The 25,039-nt window shown below is 37.7% G+C and overlaps 1 protein-coding gene across 1 annotated transcript; it reads right to left on the bottom strand.

Moving 5' to 3' along the window:
- Nucleotides 1–8,904: 8,904 nt before the first annotated feature.
- Nucleotides 8,905–10,109, bottom strand: LOC310649959 (vomeronasal type-2 receptor 26-like; the record flags this gene model as incomplete). Its single annotated transcript, XM_083378791.1, has 2 exons — nucleotides 8,905–9,806; nucleotides 10,100–10,109. The coding sequence occupies 2 exons, from the start codon at nucleotides 10,107–10,109 to the stop codon at nucleotides 8,905–8,907; spliced, it is 912 nt and encodes a 303-aa protein (XP_083234917.1).
- Nucleotides 10,110–25,039: the final 14,930 nt, after the last annotated feature.

The raw sequence follows: 25,039 nt of genomic DNA, 5'->3' as shown, positions 1-25,039 counted from the left end.
TCAGTTTTGAAAAGTTGGTTATTTTTCCTAATGTGTGGAAAAATCTATTACAACAGATATACATTATAATTCAGCAGATGTAATTTTGGGAGCCAAAGCAATTGATTACAAAAGAAAAAGATGTATTGGAAAAAGTAAATTGATTAACATATATCTTCATAAGGGCTGCAGCTCTTGTTTTGAAATATACCCTGAAATAAATATAATCAGAAAATATTTCCTGGTTTTTTTTTGGAGAACCAAAACCTTATTAGCACATAACATCCTTTCAGATGTTACAAAATACAGTTTGAGCTGTCCAGCTTCAGAAACAACAGGAAAGGACACAAACATTATTAAGAACAGAATGTATGGCTTCTATTAATAAAGAAACATGCAATAATTATGCTTTTCTGCTAAAACTAGAATAAGGTCATATTACAAGTGATATGAATCAGAATAAAAGTTAATCTGTAAAGCAACTTGCTCAGATAGAGAGTCAGGAGAGAAACACATTGCTATTCAAATATATCCCAGGTTCTTACGGAATATCATCAAAGTACTCTGGAGATGGTATTTTTTGATATGATAATGCACGTGAAAGCACATTGCTCTGAGAAGTTATGCTAGCAATGTTAAATTCTCCAGAATGGTAATATTTGTGAAGAATTGGAAGAAGCACCCGAGTTGCACTTTTATCAACAGGACATTTGCTAGCTGTGTGAGGTAACAAAGCTAATGCCCACATTATTATCACCACCATCTTGTTTACTGATTTTTTTAAAAAAATGATAACGGAGAAGATCTTAGTGTCACATCTTGATTTTACTGATTACTTTTGCAGAAAGCAGTCCTTAAAAAAACACCTGATCATACAGATCAATTGTTGGTATGGAAAAATTTATTAAACGTGATATGTAATTTTGCTAAAAGCTGTCAGTTTAATCATGGTTATTTTAATAATAATTATTTACTCAAAGCTGCTGTTGCTTTGCAGTCTTGGGTCCAGAGTAAGTTAGTTAACTTTTCTGTGGGTGTTTAAACCCATGGATAAGTTGTGATCTATCAAGTTAAATAAAAAATAATAATTTTAACACTTTAACACATACTACTCTAGGAAGTGTTATATATGACTTCATTCATTTTATTTGTTTAAGTAACCTTTGTGATTGTAGTCACAAATATTCTCTGGGGACACATAACAGTGAGACTGAAAATGATAAAAATTATCACTCACTTGGGTTTTTTACATAATGAAAGCCAAAGCAGTTTGATAAGATCTTCATTCTTCTTTGATCGTATTTACCATGGGAGGAAAACAGCAAATGAAATCAATCTAGGAATCATACTATGAAGAGTTGACAAAGGGGCACATGAAAATAACTTGATCAAAAATTGTGTCATTTATGCTGAACTTAACTCTAACTTAAAGTAAACTCATTCGTATCTTTCCATACTCACCAGAAAACACTCCAAATACATGCAGAATACCTCAGAAGACAGAACAGAAATAAAAAAAGAAGTCAATGTTACATCCAGAGAGATTGGGTTGTCCTCTCTGCATACTTCTTCATTTTTGCTACAGATATTTTGTTGACAAAGACATATACATGAAAGATGACAGGTGGAAACCCTATTCCAATCCTCTCCTGAAATGATAAATGACAATTTAAGGTTACAGGATTCTTCTTTTAATTATTAAATTGACTACCAATCAGACCATTGTCTTCCACTTTCATTAATCATGGAAGTATTCTACCTGAAACATACAGTTGACCCTCACTCTTTTCTAAAGGCACAATTGACTTCTTTGAAGAACTAGCAAGATTACTATCCTCTATGGTGCTAGGATACATGTGAGTCAGTGCCAGCATTGAAAGATATCCCACTGAAATATTCCTTGTATGAAAATATGCTGTACTGGCCAAACTAGAGGGGAAAAAACATTTGTTTATTTCTTATATTTATCTTCTACCCATCACATCTAGATGTGACTATATGAAATATGAACAGAATTGTGGAATATCCTAGGATAGAGGGCCTCATTGTTGGATGAGTAGACAGTGTGAAAGACTCCTTTTGTCCATCTTTTCTTGTGTTTTTGAGTACATTATTACTTTCCTGGTAGGTTGCATAAAACAGGATTGTGAAGGGCTCCATCATCCCAAAATCTGTTTTGGTTCCCTAGCCTTCATGGTAGGTTTTCACTTCACTATGAAGAGTTATCAGTTGTATTGGAGAACATCCAAAGATATTGGGGTTATAATGCTTTATTTGGGTCAAGGATTAACCAAGGATGACCATGATGGCTGTCTGCTGTTTCTGAGTGTTTAAGGATGAACGGATTTCGGCTTTGTTGGGTGGCCATGGGGCCTTTTTACCATCATTTGGCCCCCACTCAGTCAGCTGAACTATCAGTGGAGCGTTGGTGCCCTCCCCCGTTGGGATATGCCTGGAGATGGTGGAGGACGGAGGAGGAGGAGGAGAGGCTGGTCATTTAAACATACCGGTGAGAGGACGTTAGCAGCTGAGTGGGGCTGACCGACTCAGCTGTTCCTTTGTTGAGCCAGGCCGAATGGAGCCAAGCCGAGTGGATTGGAGCCGGAGCCAAGTCGAGGCTGCCTGTGCGTTTTGTCGTGGGACCTTGGGTTGTGATTGGGGGGGTTGTGGGGGGGCTTTGATGTTGCGGCTCCTTTCCCCCCGCCACTCGGTGAGCCTGGCTCTATGGACATGGTGGACTAGGCGGCGCTACTGCTGCAGCTATGGCGGCTGCTGTTGCATTCGCCTCCACCCCTTCCTCTTGTCGCTGCGGAGGCTGTAATTGTTTTGCCCCCATGGATGAGCCTGTTTTTTTGGGGTCTGCCATGATGGGCCACCGTTATTGTCATTCAAGACTGCACCCTTTATGGAGTTGTTATACAGCTTTTGCCATTGCCGCCGTCGACTATTCCATCGTTGTTACCACGATTGTGGCATTAGGACCTGCCACAGGCTGACTGAACGTTTTCTTGTTTTCATCTGTTGACACCCTTCATTGTCTGATTTCCCAATTCTCCTTTTTGTATGCCAGCGTATACTACAGCAGAACTTAACTCACTGCGAGATTTCCCCCTCTCGCAGGAGCGTCCATCTTTTTTACAGAAGATCTCCCTTGATGACGGGTTGTGGGATCTCGAGAGTTGGTATGCTGCAAAGAGGAGTCTGAGGGCCACCCATTTGGGGTGAGTTTGACCCTGTGACTCTGGATGATGTGGACAGGATTGTGTGTAAACTGAGCGCTACCACTTGTTTACTGGACCCATGTCCCTCCTGGGTGGTTTTGGCCGCCCGGGAAGTGACAGGGGGCTGGTTCCAGGCAGTGGTCAACACTTCTTTGACAGAGGGTGTCTTCCCCTCTGCCTTGAAAGAGGCGGTGGTGAGGCCCCTCCTCAAGAAGCCTGCACTGGACCCGTCCTCATTGAACAACTACCATCCTGTCTCCAACCTTCGCTTTGTAGCAAAGGTTGTCGAAAGTGTTGTGGCGCATCAGTTCCTGCAATTCCTGGAGGAAGCGGACTATCTGGACCCATACCAGTCAGGTTTCAGACCTGGTTACAGCACAGAAATGGCATTGATCGCACTGGTAGATGATCTCTGGCGGGCCTGGGACAGGGGTTGTTCCTCTGTCCTGGTCCTACTTGACCTCTCAGTGGCTTTTCATACCATCGATCATGGTATCTTGCTGCGACGGCTTGAGTGCTTGGGAATGGGAGGCACTGTTTTACGGTGGTTCTCCTCCTACCTCTCAGGCTGCTCGCAGTTTGTATTGGCAGGGGGACAAAGATCTACCCCGAGGCCACTCACTTGTGGAGTGCCTCAGGGGTCAGTTCTCTCCCCCCTCCTGTTTAACATCTATATGAAGCCACTGGGTGAGATCATCCATGGCTTTGGGGTGAGGTATCACCAATATGCGGATGATACCCAGTTATTCATTTCCACCCCGAGCCAACCCAGTGATGCCCTTGACGTGATGTCCCAGTGCCTGGAGGCAGTGCGGGTCTGGATGGGAAGGAACAGGCTCAGGCTCAACCCATCCAAGACCAAGTGGCTGTGGATACCAGCATCTTGTGTTGTCCAACTAGTTCTTTCTCTTTTAATGTGGGGGGAGGTATTACCCCCCTCAGAAAGGGCTCACAACTTGGGTGTTCTCCTGGATTGATGGCTTAATTTGGAAGATCATTTAACGGCTGTGACCAGGCGGGCCTTCGCACAGGTTTGCCTAGTGCACCAGTTGCGCCCCTTTTTGGACCGAGATGCCCTATGCACGATTACTCATGCCCTCGTCACCTCTCGCCTGGACTACTGCAATGCTCTTTACATGGGGTTGCCCTTGAAGAGCACCCGGAGGCTTCAACTGGTGCAAAGTGCGGCCGCACGGGTACTCATGGGAGTATCTAAGTACTCCCATGTTACACCACTCCTGCGCAAGCTGCATTGGCTTCCGGTTGCCCTCTGGGTGCGATTCAAGGTGCTGGTAATAACCTTTAAAGCCCTACATGGCTTAGGCCCAGGTACATGCGAGATCACCTGCTGACATTGTCAACATCCCATCGCCTGGTTCGCTCCCACAGAGTCGGCCTCCTCAGGGTACTGTCGGCCAGACAATGCCGGCTGGCGACCCCCAGGAGGAGAGCCTTCTTTGTGGGCACGCCGACCCTCTGGAACGAATCCCCAGAGCTGCGGATGACCCCTGACCTTCGTTCCTGACCATCGTGACATGAAGACTTGGTTGTTCCAACAAGCTGGTCTGGACTGACTATGGTTTTTTAATTAGGTTTTATCAGGTTTTTAAATTGTCACGTAATTATTGTATTTATTGTTTAATACTTTTTTTAAAAAAAATTCATCCTATGTTTTTTATTTTCATTGTTGTGAGCTGCCCTGAGTCCTCAGGGAGAAAGGCAGCATATAAAAATAAATAAATAAATAAATAAATAAATAAATAAATAAATAAATAAATAAATAAATAAATAAATAAGCAAGCAAGCTATTGGGTAGCAAGGGCATAATCTAAAAATAACAATAACAATAACAATAATAATTCTTTGTCCAAAAAAGGATTTTGTGATCACATTTATAGTGCATTATTTACATAACAAAATCAAAACAAATTTCTTTGTCAACTGAATAAGAATGCTATGAGTTTAGTAAAGACATGTGAAAACATTTAAGGCAAGAATAATGTTTGTTTGATACTCTTTGACTTAATTTAGATTTTTTGAACATTTAACTCTAACTTGTCCATATATTGTGGTTCTCAGTTAGAGAGTAGGTGTTGGAATGTACATAAGGTGCCAATATTGTTTTTAAAAATACATTTCTCCCTACAATCCTACTGTAACTATTAAGAAAAGATATGCAGTTGTAGAGAAAGATACATAACTGCTAAATAAGTGCTCCTAAACCTTTTAACCCCTTCATGGCTTTGTCGTGACGAAGGGGCTTGCATAATTCAATGAAGCTATGAGCTATGCTGTGCAGGGCCACCCAAGACGGACAGATCATAGCAGAGAGTTCTGACAAAATATGATCCACTGGAGAAGGAAATGGCAACCCAATCCAGTATCTTTGCCATGAAAACCCTGTGGACAGTACCAAAAGGCAAAATGGTATGATGCTGGAAGATGAGCCCCTCAGGTCGGAAGGTGTCTAATATGCTACTGGGGAAGAGCAGAGGGCTAGTACTAGTAGCACCAGAAAGAATGAAGCGACTGGGCCAAAGCCGAAAGGACACTCAGCTGTGGATGTATCTGGTTGTGAAAGGAAAGTCTGATGCTGTAAAGATTTTTTCTCCATAGGAATCTGGAATGTAAGATCCATGAATCAAGGAAAGCTAGACGTGGTCAAACAAAAGATGACAAGACTGAACATCGACATCTTAGGAATCAGCGAACTAAAATGGACAGGAATGGGTGAATTTAATTCAGATGACCACCAGGTATACTACTGTGGGCAAGAATCCTTCAGAAGAAATGGAGTAGCCTTCATAGTCAATAAAAGAGTAGGAAAAGCAATACTGGGATGCAATCTTCAAAATGACAGAATGATCTGTTCAAATCCAAGGCAAACCATTCAATATCACACTAGTCCAAGTCTATGCCCCAACTACCGGTGCTGAAGAGGATGAAATTGACTGGTTCTATGAAGCTCTACAGCACCTTATAGAACTAACACCAAAAAATGATGTCCTTATCATCATGGGGGATTGGAATGCTAAAGTAGGAAGCCAAAAGATAACTGGAATAACAGGCAAGTTTGGCCTTGGAGTACAAAATGAAGCAGGGCACAGGCTGATAGAATTTTGTCAAGAGAATATGATGGTCATAGGAAACACTCTTTTCCAACAACCCAAGAGATGGCTCTACACGTGGACATCACCAGATGGTCAACACAGAAATCAGATTGACTATATGCTCTGCAGCCAAAGATGGAGAAGCTCTATACAGTCAGTAAAAAAAAAAAGACCAGGATCTGACTTTGGCTCAGACCATGAGCTTCTAGTTGCAAAGTTTAGGCTTCAACTGAAGACAGCAGGTAAAAGCACTAGGCCACTCAAGTATGAATTAAATCATATCCCTGTTGAATATACAGTAGAGGTGACTTATAGATTTAAGGAATTAGATCCGATAGAGTGCCTGAAGAACTATGGACAGAGGTTCACAACATTGTACAAGAAGTAGCAACTAAAACCATTCCAAAGAAAAAGAAATGCAAAAAAGCAAAATGGTTGCTGAGGAAGCTTTGCAAATAGCTGAGGAAAGGAGGGTAGCGAAAGGCAAGGGAGAAAAAGAAAGATACGCCCAATTGAATGCAGAATTCCAGGGAATAGCTAGAAGAGATAAGAATGCCTTCTTAAATGAACAGTGCAAAGAAAAAGAAGAAAACAATAGAATAGGGAGGACCAGAGATCTCTTCAAGAAAATTGGAGACATGAAGGGAATGTTTCATGCAAAAATGGGCATGATAAAGGACCAAAATGGCAGGGACCTAACAGAGGCAGAAGAGATTAAGAAGAGGTGGCAAAATTATACACAAGAACTATACAAAAATGAGCTTAATGTCCCTGATAACCATGATAAGTTGGTCACTGATCTTGAGCCAGACATCCTAGAATGTGAAGTGAAGTGGGACTTAGAAAAACTGAGCAACCACAAAGCTAGTGGAGGTGATGGTATTCCAGCTGAGCTATTCAAAATCTTAAAGACAATGCAGTAAAAGTGCTTCACTCAATTTGCCAGCAAATTTGGAAAACTCAACAGTGGCCACAGGATTGGAAAAGATCAGTTTACATTCCAATTCCAAAGAAAGGCAGTGCCAAAGAATGTTCAAACTATCACACCATTGCACTCATTTCACATGCTAGTAAAGTTATGCTTAAAGCCCTACAAGCTAGACTCCAGCAGTATGTGGCTCGAGAACTACCAGAAGTACAGGCAGGATTTCGAAGAGGCAGAGGAACTAGAGATCAAATTGCCAACATATGCTGGATTATGGAGAAAGCTAGGGAGTTCCAGAAAAAATCTACTTCTGCTTCATTGACTATGCTAAAGTGTTGTTGTTGTTGATGATGTTGACTATGCTAAAGCCTTTGATTGTGTGGATCACAACAAACTGTGGCAACTTCTTAAAGAGATAGGAGTACCAGACCATCTTATTTGTCTCTTGAGAAACCTATATGCAGGTCAAGAAGCAACAGTGAGAACTGGACACAGAACCACTGATTGGTTCAAAATTGGGAAAGTTGTCCGGGAAGACTGTATACTGTCGCCCTGCCTATTTAACTTATATGCAGAGCACATCATGAGAAAGGCAGGGCTAGATGAATCAAAAATGGGAATTAAGTTTGCTGGGAGAAATATCAACAACCTAAGATATGCAGATGACACCACTCTAATGGCAGAAAGTGAAGAAGAACTAAAAAGCCTCTTGTTGCGAGTGAACAAGAGTGCAAAAGTTGGGTTGAAACTTAACATTAAGAAAACCAAGATCATGACATCCAGCCCTCTCAGTTCCTGGGAAAGAAATGGAGATAGTGACAGATTTTATTTTCCTGGGCTCCAAGGTCACTGCAGATGGGGACTGTAGCCAAGAAATTAAAAGACATTTGCTCCTGGGGAGGAAAGCCATGTCAAATCTAGACAGCACACTAAAAAGCAGAGATATCTCCCTGCCAAAAAAATTGCATATAGTCAGGGCTATGGTCTTCCCAGTTGCAATGTATGGTAGTGAAATGTGGACCATAAGAAAGGCTGAGCGCCAAAGAATTGAGGCCTTTGAACTATAGTGCTGGAGAAGACTCCTGCGAGTCCCTTGGACTGCAAGGCTATCAAACTGGTCAGTCGTAGAGGAGATCAACCCCAATTGTTCTTTAGAAGGCCAGATCCTGAAGTTGAAACTCAAATACTTTGGCCACCTAATGAGAAGGAAGGACTCACTGGAGAAGAGCCTAATGCTGGGAAAGATTGAGGGCAATAGAAGAAGGGGACGACAGAGAATGAGGTGGCTGGATGGAGTCACTGAAGCAGTAGGTGTGTGCTTAAATGGACTCCAGAAGATGGTAGAGGACAGGAAGGCCCCCATTGTCCATGGGGTCGTGATGGGTCAGACACAACTTCACAGCTAACAACAACAACAAAACGTTTTAAAATCCCTAATAATACATAGAGAAATATGCCCCGTGCTTCAGATAATCATCCTAAGCAAAGTTTGGAAAATGTTAAAAGTGATGGAAAGGAGACTATCAATCAACCCCATCCCTCCCAACTCAAAATAAATCCTCAACACAAAAGATATGTTTCCACATTTATTGAACAGCATCCTATGTAGATTGTTATCCTGAAGCTCCCCTCACCCATCCCCAAATTGAGGGGTTTTAACTTTTCCATTTTATTGATTCCTTCTTGTTAAAGACGTTCCAATTTTTAAGTCAGGTTTCATCAAAATGATAAAACATTTTGGGGAAAAAATGCATCCCAGTAACCCAAAACTGGAGGTCAAGATGGAAAAAATCTCCACGGCTACCATGTATTTTCCTTTGGTGCTCAAATAGGATGGAATGAAGGAGAGCCAAACACTGCAAAAGACCAACATGCTAAATGTAATAAATTTAGCTTCATTAAAGCTGTCTGGGAGTTTCCTGGCTAAAAAAGCCACAGTAAAACTGACAAGAGCCAGGAATCCCATGAAACCCAGAACACAGTAGAACATGGTAGAGGAGCCTTCATTACATTCCAATATAATCTCTGTATTGGATGAGTACACATCAGCATCTGGGTATGGAGGAGCTGTTGACAGCCACGTAGTAGAAATCATAACTTGAATAAGCAAACAGGAAAGGACAATGGAATAAGCCAGTCTTTTGCCCAACCATTTCCTTATCTTGGATCCAGGTTTGGTGGCTATGAAGGCCAGAACCACAATTATGGTTTTGGCTAATATACATGAAACCGCTACTGAAAAGATGATGCCAAAAGCAGTTTGACGAAGGAGACATGTCACCTTCCCTGGTGGCCCAATGAACAATAAAGCACAGATGAAGGAGAGCAGGAGAGAGATCAGGAGAAGGTAAGTGAGACTCCGGTTGTTGGCTTTGACTATAGCGAGATCTCGATGCTTAATGAAAAGCCAAAGCACCAGTGAAGTCAGACAAAAAAGGGAAATAGACAGAACAGCTAAAGACACCCCTAAAGGTTCTTTTAGAGATAAGAAACTTAATGTTTTAGGAATGCATAAACGTCGTTGAGTATTTGGATACTGATTTACCAGACATGGATAACAGGTGACTGCATCTGAAAAAAAACATGCATAATCAATTATGTTGTCAGGTTGTCAGAGAGACTCAACAGAACCTATAAAACTGCCTTACTATTTTATTAGTATTATGCTGTTGAGTTGGTGCAAATCTGAATCAGAAATGGAAAAAGGTACTATTTCAGTAGGTTTCTTTGAGGTATCATGCAACAATCTACACAATCTGTTTTATATTAAAATCTTCCTCAGGGCTTTTCAAGAATACAGGTAGTGTTGAATGTGAAGGTGAAGAAGGAGGTGGAGGTATAGAAAGAGATAAAAATATAAATACACTTAATCATTGTGATGACCCAGAGTTTGGGGTCAGTGTCAATTGTGAATACTTGCAGATGGCCCTGCTCTCTCTGGTCACTTGCAAGCCCATGAATGCAGGGTCACAAAAGGCCAGTAAAGGAAACATATCAATTGTTCTGAATATCACCATATATAACAGTAATCCTCAACTATTACAACACTTCATGTAGTGACCATTCAAAGTTACAATGGCACTGGAAAAAAGGAACTTATGAATGTTTTTTTCACACTTGCAATTATTGCAGTATCCCTATGCTCAGGTGATCATGTATCTATATGATTCTGGAAAAAGACAAGTTTGCTTCCTAGGTTTGGTGTTATGACTGATAGTGTCAGCCCTCCCAGGCAAATCAGAGAAGAAACCAAATTAACTAATTCTACTTTATTGTAAGGCTACCTTTAATGGAACCTGGTAAGTCTGAAGGAATGAACTACTTGTCCCCACTTTTAACTACTTGATCCATTAGAAAGGCTTCTTTCTATGACTATAACAACTGCAGGGTCCGGCATCTCTTATCTGATTGCTTTCTAGGCATCTTTCTTTCTTTCTTTCTTTCTTTCTTTCTTTCTTTCTTTCTTTCTTTCTTTCTTTCTTTCTTTCTTTCTTTCTTCCTTCCTTCCTTCCTTCTTTCCTTTCTTCCTTCCTTCCTTCCTTCCTTCCTTCCTTCCTTCCTTCCTTCCTTCCTTCCTTCCTTCCTTCCTTCCCCAAGGACATTCATACTGCCCATTCCATTGTAGTTAGGTTTGATTTTTCCAAATCAAACCCAAAACATTCCATACCACAGACTCTTATATTCTCCTATGTACCTGCTATAGCTCAGAGACAATATATAAGGATTTTTTGTGTCTAGAATATCTTACCCTTGTGATTTGATATTTTTCCTTCTGGACATGGAAAACAATCATAACAGCAAAATGGTTTCCCTTCTTTCTTTCTTTTACTATAACCCTCTTGGCAATTGTCATTACACAGTGAAAGGGGGTACCCCTAGACAAAAAAAGAAAGAGTAGTATGTAACACAGAAAAATATTTTGTAGTAGCCTTGGATGCACTGTTAAATATAGTTTGGTTATATTTTTATATATCATAATGCATAAAAGACACTCCCATTGTTTTCTCCTTCAATGTCAATTCTTGCTATACACCAGGAAAGCCCCAAGAAAATCAAACATATTTTGCTATTTTTCATCTTCTTCCAATAGGATCATGATAATCTTATTCTATGGCCTTTCAGTTTGACAAACACATAAAAAACCATTGACAGTTATAAATACAGTGTCATGTTCTCTAATCCTATTGTGATGATAATGGCATAACAGCATTTACCATTGCAATGAACAAGGACATACATTGAATTTCGCAGCTACTGTTGGCTGAGTAGATACGAAGATAGCCAGAGAAATTATTGAAGCCTGGGAAATGGGTCCCCTGTCAGTCAGTAGGAGTGCTAATTTACTATCAGGTAATCAAGTATTTAGAAGGCAAGGAGTTGGCAGCACAAGGAAACAACAGCCAAAGACTTAATAGCTGGCCATCAGCACCCCACTTAACAAGTAAAAGCCACACAAAACTCGGCATTCCTCACCTTCAGTCAGAGCTGAAGAAACTTCTTGGATGAGAAGCAAAATGTCTTTAAAGAAGAACAGGAAAGTCTAATTGCCAGTTATTAATTTAACACACCTTCTTCTATGTTTTATTATTATTTTTTAATATATCATGTTCTTATAGTTCAACATCTTATTGGTACAGCACCCAGGTTCCCTCTTTCAGGGAGATGGGCACTTTAGAAACATGGTAGGTAAACAAACAAACAAACACATACATACATACATACATACATACATACATACATACATACATTCTATATTTTAAATTTTATAGATATACTGTTTTGATATTTTAGCATGTTATTGTATAGCATCCCGTGGCCAATAGGGACTCTCGAGGGAGATCAACAGTTTAGAAATAAATAAATGTTCTCAATTTTCAGTAATGTCTGAAGACATCTAAATAGATGTGTACTTACTTGATTAAACCTGACAGGCCACACAATATGACTGTCATCAAGAAAAATCCCCCCTTTTGAAGAAGCATGTGGGTCTATCATTCCAACTCTGATTCTACGAAAAGACTGGTTTGGGAAGTTTACCCAGTTTATAATATCAAATCCCACTATTTGTTCACCATTTTGATTAAAAGAAATAATGTCACCAGCACTATTATTGAATGAAACTTTTCTCAAAAAGGGGTGGAGCTGAAACTGAAAGAAATATGCAAAGAAGATAGAGAATAGATGATGATAGATAGATTTCCAAATCCTCTATGAAGTTCTGCCTTCATATCTTGGACAATCTTTAAAATTATATTCAAGCCAGAATTAATTACATATGACATTCATTTTTTGTTAAAAATCATGGAGGAAGGGAGTATCCGTGGTCAAGATATCTCTTTTGAGATCAGTGTGATTCTTGTCACTGTCAGCTATCCCAGTTCCAGTTTATTTCCTTATTGTTTTGTTTTAACAGGCCGATAAATCATAAAGGGGTATGCAAGCGATGAAATATCTGTTTTTTCATTATTGTCATAATCTTCTTTCAGTGGAAAATTACTTTCATCAAAAAGTCATAATTTTCTTTCTTTCAGCTTATCTGAACTTTTATGTTGTATTACACTAACTCAGGGGTCAGCAACCTGAAACAGTAAAAGAGCCACTCAGAACCAGTTCCCTCACAAAAGGAAACACTGGGAGCCACAAAAAATGTGTGCACATGCGCGTACATGAGCGCATGCGCAGAACAGGGTTTGACTGAAGAGTGGAGCCAAGGTGAGATATGCACCTACCCTGCATATTTAAATTGATTGGTTGTACTTTTTTAGTCCCACTTTTTTTTTTTTTTGACTGCGCATGGCAGAGGACTGGGAGCCACAGGAGATGGCTGAAAGCCGCATGTGGCTCCGGAGCCGCGGGTTGCAGACCTGTGCACTAACTCATTAATTACAGTTGCAAACAACTAATGCATCTTTTCTCACTCTTGTTCTTGGTTGATGTTCCTTAAGTTTGTGTCTTTCCAACTTTCTGTTTCTCTACTCTCATCTCCTTTCCTTCCATTCCATGTGAATTGAGACAAGAGACACATTAAAACAGAAGTCAAATAATGGAGTAAAAGAAAAGAAAAGGGAGGGAGAGAAGTGGGAAAAGGTGGGAAAGTCCTCCTCTTCCTCCTCCTCCTCCTCCCAGCTTACATCTTATGACAATATCTTTAACACCATCAAACATCCACATTGAGCCTATCCCAGGTTCTTGAAAGGGACTCAATAGGTGGACTAAAACATTAAATCCAGCCTAAATATCTGGGTGACAAACCATAATAATAAGAATTTCTTGTCACAAAGAAGATTAGGTGACTAGATATAATTTGTTTAAAAGTGGTAATTTTGATGACTTGACCAATTGGTTTGATCATAATATAAATCTATCTTAAATAGAATTATTTTTTAACCTCAGATGCACTGTGAGCTCTTCATAGATTAAGTTGGCATGCAGATAGGTCTTCTACTGATTATAATGTGAACATGCAAGTGGATTACGAGACATTGATGACTAAAATTACTTATTGAGTATCTCAAGTATCTTCCTATCTGACAAGAGGGCATTTGAATGTGATGACCTCCTCTTTTATAATTATCTCTGTAATCTTATAATATTATAATTCATTTATTAATCTTAGAATGGATTTGTGATGCTATATTAAGCTATACAATGTATTTTCCCTTTCAAAATCGCAACCCAAACTGACCAATTCTGTGCTTAGCTGTAAGTCTAACTTTAATAAATTCAGATTAATAAAACAGATGACTAGACTTCAGCTCTGATTGTCAGAACGTTTTACATCCCAATGACATGAGCAAATCATGAGAGAATTTGAGTTGAGGTTCAAAAGTTATACTTTTTCATTTATAGTTCTGGTAAATTGTTTTGTGTTGTGGTACCAGCCTCCCATTTTGTTTTTACCTGCCAGGAAACTTGATTGAGAAGATTCTTCTGCTGCTCTTTTTTTCCTATTTGTCTCTGCTTGGACTGTGATAAATACATGATGTGCAAGGCATGGGCAACAGCATGGACTGCATTGTAGATGCAATAGCTGTGGGCAGTCATCTTCATTTCAAAAATTGTTGCAGGGAGACTTTCCAGTTTCTCCTTCCCAGTGCAAAGTCTCCCAGACACATTGTTTACATTGGATTTAGGTAAAGAACAGTCAAAGGCATTTTCCCAAAAGATCTGGAGAAAATCATCTTCTTTTTCTAAGCTGGGATTTGTGGCCTGAAGAAAAGTCTGGAATCCTAACACATCTCTTGAGTGAACTGCAAAAGATATGGCACCATGGATGAACTCTATGTCATGTGGTTTTTTAAAAGAATATGACACAAAATCCATCTGAGCTGTCATAATCCAGACTTTTCCTTTTGATTTGTCCATGTCAAGATATTCTGGAATTCCTAGCAGTAGGAGAAGAATTGACATGGTTTGTAGTTCCCCATGTATGACTAAGATATTGGAAGTGTCCCTAGTGATGATCTTGTATGTTTTAATCCCATCTTCCACAAGGGTTTCAATAGCATTAGAAAATCCTTGTTTGGGGAGTCTTTGAATAAAATCAAAGCAGATCCCTCTCTGGGGAAACAATGGAAGTACATTCTGCACAAACCTCTCCCCATTATCATCATCGAGATACAGCACTCCGATCCATGACCACCTAAAATGAAGAAGTAAGTGAAGAATCCCATTGTACTGATGAATGCCTTGGGGAAACATCTGTTGGACAAAAGCATCTTGGTTTTTGTAATCCAGCACTGGAGCAGAACCATAGGACAGCTAAGGAATTGATAAGAAAAAGAACACATTTCCAAAACAGGTTTCTGTGCTTCTGACGACATATGGAAGTGGCATGTTGGTTAAATTTCGATGCTGATTCTAATATAGCTACATGTAAGGGAAGTCAAATGTTGAACTCACCTCCTCCAATTTTTTTAATTTATCATATCTTTTTATAGATTAGAAACTCTCAGCCTGCAGTTAATATATAATGCCTTCTCTTAAATACTACACAACAGATCAAAACTACAATCTGCAACCCATCTGTACTGTTATCATTTCCTTATTTGATTTGGGATGCCTTGGTGGAGCAGTGGGCTAATGCCTCCTTAAGTAACACCAGCTGCCTGCAATCAGTGCAGGTTCGAGTCCCACCAGGCTCAAGGTTGACTCAGCCTTCCATCCTTCCGAGGGAGGTAAAATGAGGACCCAGATTGTTGGGGGCAATAAGCTGACTTTGTAATAATGCCACTTGGGGGGGGACGAAAGCCCTAATAAGCAGGCATATACATAGAATGAAGGCTATTGCTAAGCACATTGATTTGTGCTTCTTTGATTGTAAGCCGCCCTGAGTCTTCGGAGAAGGGCGGGATATAAATGGGATTAAAATAAATAAAAATAAAATAATAAGTCAATAATTCCATTTAAATTCCAGTTTCCTGTTATACTAAGATTTTTTTTAAAAAATGTCAAGTCACATCCTGGTTGTTAAATCATTCATTCCTGATATTTTCTTTGAAGGTTTACAAGTTATCTCTTACAGTATAACAAAAGAAGAGGCGATCAAACTAATTCATATAAAATAAAGTTATTCATAAAGGTACCATTAAATTAGTAGCCAAATAAAATCAACTACCGGTAAGTAGGAGTAAAATTATAAACAATAACATTGATTTTGATAAGACCCAAAACTAACATCTGCAATATTTTCTAAGATACAAGTTTTTATCTAATACACATATTTATTCATGTATAATTACCTTCATGATGGCTTTGTTAACAGAAATTTCCATAATGTTCACATATTTTATATACTATTTTAAGGAATGTATGTGTTTTTATATACAAAAAGGGCAGACATGTTTATCACAGGAAAAAAATGGATGACTATTAAAATAAAGATTGTTATGTTAGAATTTAAAAATCTGTAGCAAATGAAAATTGTTCAAGAAATCCTTACCTGTGGAACCTTGTAGATACCTAGGATGGTGGCCATATGGAGGCAGACATTTGAATTAGGTCCCCCAATGACTGAAACTGCATTGTTTCTACTATCACACTTGTAGTTTGGAATCAATCTCTTCCAAGAAGAGAGAAGTTCCATTGAGGCAAGATAAGTCCAACTTGCACTGAAATGGCTGTTATAGATCTGGAATCCCAGAGTGATGTTTGGCAAAATATCTGGGTTTTCATTGATTTCTTTTACAGCAAATACCAGTGCCAGGATATGCTGGTAATGCTGAGTCAATACCCTACAAAGAAATATATAAATTGTATAACATGTAGTACATGATACTTGTAGTCGATGTTGGTGTATATTGAACAATTGATGAGGAACTTAAGTTGATTATATCTCCCCTAAAATGGGAATCTTTGCATCCTTAATGAGTTATTTTTAAATTTTGAATTTGAATTTAATCTGGCAAATTAATTGTGCTCCACTGTGAAAAGTGATAATCTGCTAAATGTGATCATTCATTGACTTGTTTTATAACAATTGCCAAATGTATTGGTAGTGCTGAGGAAGGAGGGAAGGAAGGAAGGAAGGAAGGAAGGAAGGAAGGAAGGAAGGAAGGAAGGAAGGAAGGAAGGAATAGTAGGATGATGTAAATACTCTATATTTCAAAATGCAACATTTATTTTAATGAAATATATGTCAACTAATGCTGCATCTAAGACTGATCATGCAACTACTATCATGGATACTGTGATTCTGGGTTGAAAAATACAATGTCTGTCAAGCACCCGGTATAGGTGAAGCTGCTCACATGAATCAAGGATGAATAATGAGATAAGGGATGCATAAATGTATCTTCAGCTACTAAGATTCAAAAGATTACCCCAGAATTAAAATGTAAGCTCCTGTCATTATCTAGTTGGGTAATGAAATATCTGAAAGCAAACAACCAAGCTCAGAGAACACCAAAAATGCCAAAACCATCCTCAGCCACAGATGTCCTCTTCTATTAAAAAATAAGAATCCAGATATCTCTTTGAGTGCTATCCAGAATACTTCAAAAATTCACTCTTCCAAGCTTTCTCCACTTGAATTATATAGAAAAAGGAGTTTGTTTATTGTAAAAATCAGAATTACTTGTCATTTTTTGTGAATTCTACTGTGCTCTAGCAACATATCCCTCAATTACTTTCCATCCATTCTAAGTATGTCAAAACCTTCCAGGGATGGTCACTATCAAAAAAAACAGACTGAAATTCAGGTAACAAAATATCTTACTTAGCTATGAGATATGGAGGATAGGTAGCAGACAACTAAAACTGTAGTAATGCATGATAAGATACATTCTTCCATATTCATAGCCTTCCCCACACCCCAAAGCCTGAAAATGAAATGGGAATAAACACTCAAATTATGGTATTAAAAGATTAATTCTATTGTTGCTATCCTGTCAGCTTTACAAAAAAAAACTAACACACACACAAAGGTTTATAAAATTATAAACAGAGACACACATATTGAGAATATTGTAATTCACTCCCATATATTATTATGAAATTGTATTAGAAAGACCACATCTAATATTAAGCTTTTTTAGAATGTGCAACAATTTTACAGTACAGAAGACATAATTTGGGGAAAAGAATATGAAACAAGAAGCTAGCAATAAAATGTTCCTTAAAAGAAATAAAGTCATATAGTACCTATCTTGATATGTTTCTTAAAGCTTAAAATGAACCCTGCACAATGTGTAAGAAGATAGGAATGAGTTCATATTAGACATTTCAATCCATAAATCCACCAAAATAAAAACAACATAAAAATAATCATTTGAAAAATATACAGTGTATTTTATATTGTTTTATTTTTAAGTAAACTAATAACTGCTTACATGATATCATCAAAGAGCTCAGGACAGGGAGCTTTTTCAAATTTTATTGAATGTGAAAGCACATAATTCTGAGAAGTAATGACAGCAATATTGAAGTCTCCAGCATGATAATATTTATGAAGGGATTGGAGAGGTATCTGAGTAGTCCATTGACCCGCAGGACACTTGAATAGCGCAGAAGGCAACATCACTAACAACAGCAAAATTAACATTAACATTCTGCATTACCAGCTGCTTTCCAATATCTTTCATTGAAGTATAAAACAAAATTCAAGATGTCAGTCTTGGCTGGAATGGCGATTCATTCAGCAGAAATAGTAATGCAAACTCTTGTTTCAAGTTACATGAGCCATGAGGAAGCTTTGTATGAATGATTCAAGGATATAAACAACACATTTTAGACTCAATACAAATTTATGCTATTTACTGCCATGGATATCACCCAGACAAGAAGCAGAGTTAGGTAATAATGATTATTTTGGTAATTACAGATGAGAAAGTAACTTTCTGTAGCAAAGTGTTTTCTGTAGGTGAAAACATTGCATTAATTCCAGCTCTTGTTTTTGAGCTTAATTTCCATTGAAGTAAATAAAAAAAGAACAATTCTCCCTGACACCTAATGTTCCAGATACACATCTTATCTATCTCATTTCCATATCATCAGATTAATAGTACAATATAGTATTCTTATTTTCATTGTAATTTCCGCATATTTTAGATTTAATAACAAGATTTTTCCCATTACAGCATTTAGTACAACCTCTCTCTTCTTCTTTATATCCGCTCTCTCATATATGGGCTTATAATTTAATTCTTATCACTACATCCAACAATAATGATTGCATTAGATCATATATACATACACACAGACACAGACACACACACACACACACACACACATATACACTGTATGTGTGTGTGTGTGTGTGTTAATCACCTTCATTTAACCTTTATAAACAACTCAATATTTCAATTTAACTATTGATATTCATACATCTAAGTTTTAATTAGCCAACATTTTTCTTTATCTTCACATCATAACAATATCTCATATTCAAGATATGGATCCTATCTACTTAGATATATTCTATTTTAAGCCTCTTAGATATGTCCACACTCCATTCTTCTTCAGAATTATTCTGTTTTTTTTCCTTTGCTATGTCATTTTCTGTGTCCTTGTCTTAGGGTCATCAAAAAAATTTTGTATTATTATATCACATTGAGGTGACCATCAAATCTCCATTTTTGGAGGGTTGAGGGGTCTGGCAGAACAACCAAATCTTTTCATTATTTTCTTATCTTGACATAGTTGTCCTGGACTGTCTATCCTTTCTTAAATCTGTTTCTGATTTTGATCTTCAAATTCCTTCTGGTTTATGTAGCAAGTTTTTCTGTCCATCCATTTTGTCAGATTTTTTTTCCTGATTTTTCTCTTATCTGCACTTGCTGGGTGGTTAAATTTTCTGTCAAAATATTTGATTGTTCAATTTCTTCTATTGTACTCTGTACAGATAGTTTATTAGTTGTAGTCAAAGTCTGGGTTTGCTTATCTAAGATGCTTTCGAGTTCTCCCCCCCAAAAGCTCTTATTTCATCACTGGCTGTAAAATTATTTTCATCACAGCAGAAATTTGTTTTTGCATTTCTTCCATGGTAAAAGTCTGTTCCTGGTCTTCCATAGTAATGAGTTAAATTTAAATTTAATTTTTTTAAAGTGACAGGTTGCTATTTCATGTTTAACCACTAGATGTCCCCCAAGTGTTTAGAAAATTCCTTTCAATTATTTCTTCTGTTTTAGGAGGGCTAAGCCAAACTTTCAAATAAAAATAGGAAGTAAAAATAATCCATCAGGGTTTTTTAAAAGTTCTAGTTGAGATCCAATTAGTTTTTCAATGTTTTTTAAAAACCTCCCCTGTATATTCAATCACTGCTGTTTACAGAGGGAGGGCTAAAATCCCCCTTCCCTCTCCACAGTGGGGAAAAAAAAGTACTTTATCAGCTTATTTAAGTGGGGAAAAAAGTTGGAATATAAGAGAGGTAGATCTCACCAAGGCTATTCCACACTGCTTTAATGTTGCTTGGTGGTAAGTGTGACTTTGGCTGTCCGCAGCCTAGTGACCAGCCATATTGCTATGGCCGATTTTTCATCCACAGTTCGAAGGCAACACAGGCACTGAGGGGAGAGTTGCCGCTCTCCCGCATTTCTGTGAAAGGCCATCCTTGCTGGTCACCTCTCCGGAGTGACTTTTTGGCCCTTTTCGGAGGCCCCCAACTGGATGTGGAAGTTGAGAGCCATCCTCCAAACATCCACAATAGCCATGTCAGCAAACCAGAATTGTGACAAAGGGAAGTGGGGTCACTCAGAAATTTGGAAATGATAAATTTCAAATGTTTAACTTAAATATTAATGCAAAATTAAAGCCGGGAAAATTTATAAGGTCATTGATGGTCTAAAGATGGAATGTTAAAATCAATAAAATATATAAAATTATTGACAAATGGAAGAAAACTACTAAATAGCTGATAGATAGAATAAGAAGTATGTTAATTTAGATAAGAGACAATATTTATTAAAGGAAAAAAAAGGAAATATTGGCTGTTAATAATTGGAGATTTGTAAAAACATACATCTGTATGAAACGGAACTATTGTAACCGAGATACCACGTTGCTTTTCAAAGATATAATTGTAATGTTGGAAAAGTAATAAAAAGTTTTTTTTAAAAAAAGAACATTATGGTTGATTTCCCCTTTGAGTTTAGTAAGAATTAAAGACCTTTCCTTCCTCCCTCCCTCCCTTCCTCCCTCCCTCCCTCCCTCCCTCCCTCCCTCCCTCCCTCCCTCCCTCCCTTCCTTCCTTCCTTCCTTCCTTCCTTCCTTCCTTCCTTCCTTCCTTCCTTCCTTCCTTCCTTCCTTCCATTGTATTCAGGATATCAGACTTTTCTTTTTGATAATAACCAATATCCAGGGATTTCTAAGAAAATTAAAATGAGCCATCACATTGAGATGAAAAATATTGGTCACCTGCTCAAAGTTTAGACTTTCTGCAACAGAAAGCAAAATGTGATACTTTCAAATCTTAGGGTAATTTCTCTGTTATCCTTTTTAGCAAGGCATCAAAATGAGAACTCTAGTCTGTTTGGAAAGTGCATGTTTCTTATATTGGCATAAAACCGTGCAGAATTCAAACTTAATTTCTGCAATCTAAAAGGAAAATAAGTTTTTTCTTACTTTCTTCACATAGAAATGTGCATTGTTTAGCACAGAGAAGAAACATTAAATAATTTATTGATTTTTTTCAGTTTAATGACTGAAAGTATCCAGCCCAATCAAGTGTAGGTTCCTACAGTAAATCAATACAAAGCACCAAACAGAAATCCAAAGAAGTTTAATGAACTTAAAAAAAAGAAAAGAAAAGAAATCAGGAGTCATCCTTTAGTGCAAAGTCAAGCAGGACAACTGCATTAATTCAAGGTGAAAAGTGACTTTCATATTAAAAAAAAATTCTGATGAACATAGCTAATAATCCTTCCTCCTCCTATTTTCCCTACAACAAACTTTGGGAGAATTGTGCTCAGAGAGAGCGACTTGTTCAAAATCACCCAATGAGCCTTCATGCCTAAAGTAGGACTAGTACCAGGGCTTTTTTTCCTCATAGAACGCTCAGAACGGAGTTCCGGCACCTTTTTTGGATGGAACCTTGTAGGGTAGGCAAGGTGGGTTGTATGACATGTGTGAGTTCCAGCACCTTTTTCTTTTACAAAAAAAGCACTGACTAGAACTGATTGTTTCCTGATTTCTAGCCTGGTGATGGAGAAGATTGCTGAGAAACAGGAAAAGAAAAAGAAAAGAAAAGAAAACAGCTGTAGTCTTTGGAATACAACATTTTTTTAAATTGATGGAGAACTTGCAAAGTTGAAAGGAAAACCTATTATGCCCTGACACTACAGTGCTCCAAAATGAATTTACATCTTCAGAACTAGCCTACTTTCCTTTGGACCACTTCAGAGGTGATCTCTGAAATATGTAAATTTGTCTTGAAAAAATGCCTCATTGAAGCTGTTTACAAAACTTTGCATTAAAAAAAACCAGTTTTCTTCCATCCTTCCTTCTAGGCAGAACAGCATCTTGTTTCTAATTTCTAATTCTAACATTTGAATTATATCTCCCAATGACTGCAACTGCATTGTTTCTACTATCACATTTGTAATTTGGAAAAAAACACACATCTTCTGTATTGGAGAGAAGTTCCATTGAGACAAGGTAAGTCCAGCTTGCACTAAAATGGCTGTTATAGATCTGGAACCTCAGAGTGATGTTTGGCAAAATATGTGCATTTTCATTGATTTATTTTACAGCATATATCACTGCCAGGATATGTTGGTAATGCTGAGTCAATACCCTACACAGAAGTACATAAGAAATGAGCCTATGATTTAAAATGTTCAGTATATCAAACAAATGATGTATCTGAGATAGATTATGTAGCTGTTGTAATGGCAAGTGTAACTTAGGAGAAAACGATACACTCCAGTAAGGTATCACTTTTTGAAATTTGTATGTGAATTCAATTTGGAATGTCTACTCAGCATGCACACAATAATTTTTTTACATGTTTTTGGAAATCTGCATCTGCCTGCATTCAGTAAAGACAAACCATTCATACATTTGTGTTAAGATTATAGATGACACTCCTTCATTCACAGGGCTGAGTAGAGAGATCTGCATGATTGATGATGCTAAAACGCAGTGTTATAATTAAATCACATGTTGAATATTTTAACCTGAGCTCCAGAGCACTGTTAAAATTAGATTCATATAGGACTCAGAATATTTGATTCAGTATGCATGAATAATTTATGTTTGTGTTATCCCATGGATATAACACCCATCCACTTTTCTACCCACCATAGACATGCAGACACACAAACACGTGAATGTGCTAAGAGGATATTTGGTAAGAAGGAGAAGCAGGAAGAGGAAAAAGATCCTTTTAAAAAGTCAAGGATTGGGAATAATTAAATTCTGTTTATAACCCAAAACACAAACAAGTTCCCAGAATTGTTCATTACAACAGCTATACATTATAATTCAACAGATGTGATTTTGGGAGTCAAAGCAAATGGTTAGAAAAGAATCTTGCTGCTGAAAAAGATGTATTTTAAAAAGTAAATTGGTTAACATATATCTTCATAAGGGTTGCAGCTCTTCTTTTCAAATATACCCTGAAATAAATATAATCAGAAAACACTTCCTGCTTTTTTTTTTGAGAACCAAAACCTTATAAGCTGTCCAGCTTCAGAAACAACAGGGAAGGACATAAACGGTATTGAGAACAGAATGTGTGGCTTCTATTAATAAAGAAACATGCTATATAATTATGCTTTTCTGCTAAAACTAGAATGAGGTCATAATATAGATGATATGAATCAGAATAAAAGTTCATCTGTAAAGCAACTTGCTCAGATAGAGAGGGAGTCAGGAGAGAAACACATTGCTATTCAAATATATCCCAGGTTCTTACGGAATATCATCGAAGTACTCTAGAGAGGGTATTTTTTCATACGATAAAGCTCGTGAAAGGACATTGCTCTGAGAAGTTATGCTAGCAATGTTAAATTCTCCAGAATGGTAATACTTGTGAAGAATTGGAAGAAGCACCTGACTTGTGAGTTTATCAACTGGACATTTGCTAGCTGTGTGAGGTAACAAAGCTAATGCCCACATTATTATCACCACCATCTTGTTAACTTTTTTAAAAAAATGATAATGGAGAAGAAATTCTGGGAGTTGAAGTCCATGAGTCATAAAAGGGCCGAGTTTGAAGACCTCTGCTCTATGGTGATGGATACATGTGAGGCAGTGCCAGCATTGAAAGATATCCCACTGAAATATTCTTTGTATGATAATATGCCATACTGGCCAAACTAGAGGAAAAATACACATTTGTTTATATTTCTTATATTTATCTTCTACCCATCACATCTAGATGTGACTATATCAAATATGAATAGAATTGTGGCATATCCGAGGATACAGGGCTGAGTAGACTGGGTGGTCTTTTCAGAAATAGAATTTAGTCTATGGAAGAATGTGAAAAACTCCTTTTGTCCATCTTTTCTTGTTGCTGAGAGTACATTATTACTTTCCCAGTAGGTTGCATAAAACAGGATTGTGAAGGGCTTCATCATCCCAAAATCTGTTTTGGTTCCCTAGCCTTCATGGTAGGTTTTCACTTCACTATGAAGAGTTATCAGTTGTATTGTAGAACATCCAAAGATATTGGGGCTATAATGCTTTATTTGGGTCAAGGGCTTACTAAGCTATAAGGGCATAATCTAAAAATAATAATAACAATAACAATAATAATTCTTAATCCAAAAAGGATTTTGTGCTCCCATTTATGGTGAATTATTTAGTTATAACAATATCAAAACAAATTTCTGTGTCAACTGAATAAGAGTGCTATGAGTGTAGCAAAGACATGCGAACACATTTAAGGCAAGAATAATGATTGTTTGATACTCTTTGGCTTAATTTAGATTTTTTCAACATTTAACTGACTTGTTCATATATTGTGGTTCTCAGTTGGAGAGTAGGTGTTAGAATATACATAAGTTGCCAATAGTTTTTTTTAAAAAAAATGCATTTCTCTCTACAATCCTACTGTAACTATTTAGGAAAGATATGCAGTTGTAGAGAAAGATACATAACTGCTAAATAAGTGCTCCTAAACCTTTTAAAATCCGTAATAATACATAGGGAAATATGCCCCATGCTTCAGATAATCATCCTAAGCAAAGTTTGGAAAATGTTAAAAGTGATGGAAAAGAGACCAACCTCATCCCTTCCCACTCAGAATAAATCCTCAACACAAAAGATATGTTTCCACATTTATTGAACAGCATCCTATGTAGATTGTTATCCTGAAGCTCCCCTCACCCATCCCCAAATTGAGGGGTTTTAACTTTTCCATT

The sequence above is a fragment of the Vipera ursinii genome (assembly GCF_947247035.1).
Source record: "Vipera ursinii genome assembly, chromosome: Z".
NCBI lineage: Eukaryota > Metazoa > Chordata > Lepidosauria > Squamata > Viperidae > Vipera > Vipera ursinii.
Note: the sequence above shows the minus strand (reverse complement) of the source record. Positions and strands in the feature narration are given on the sequence as shown.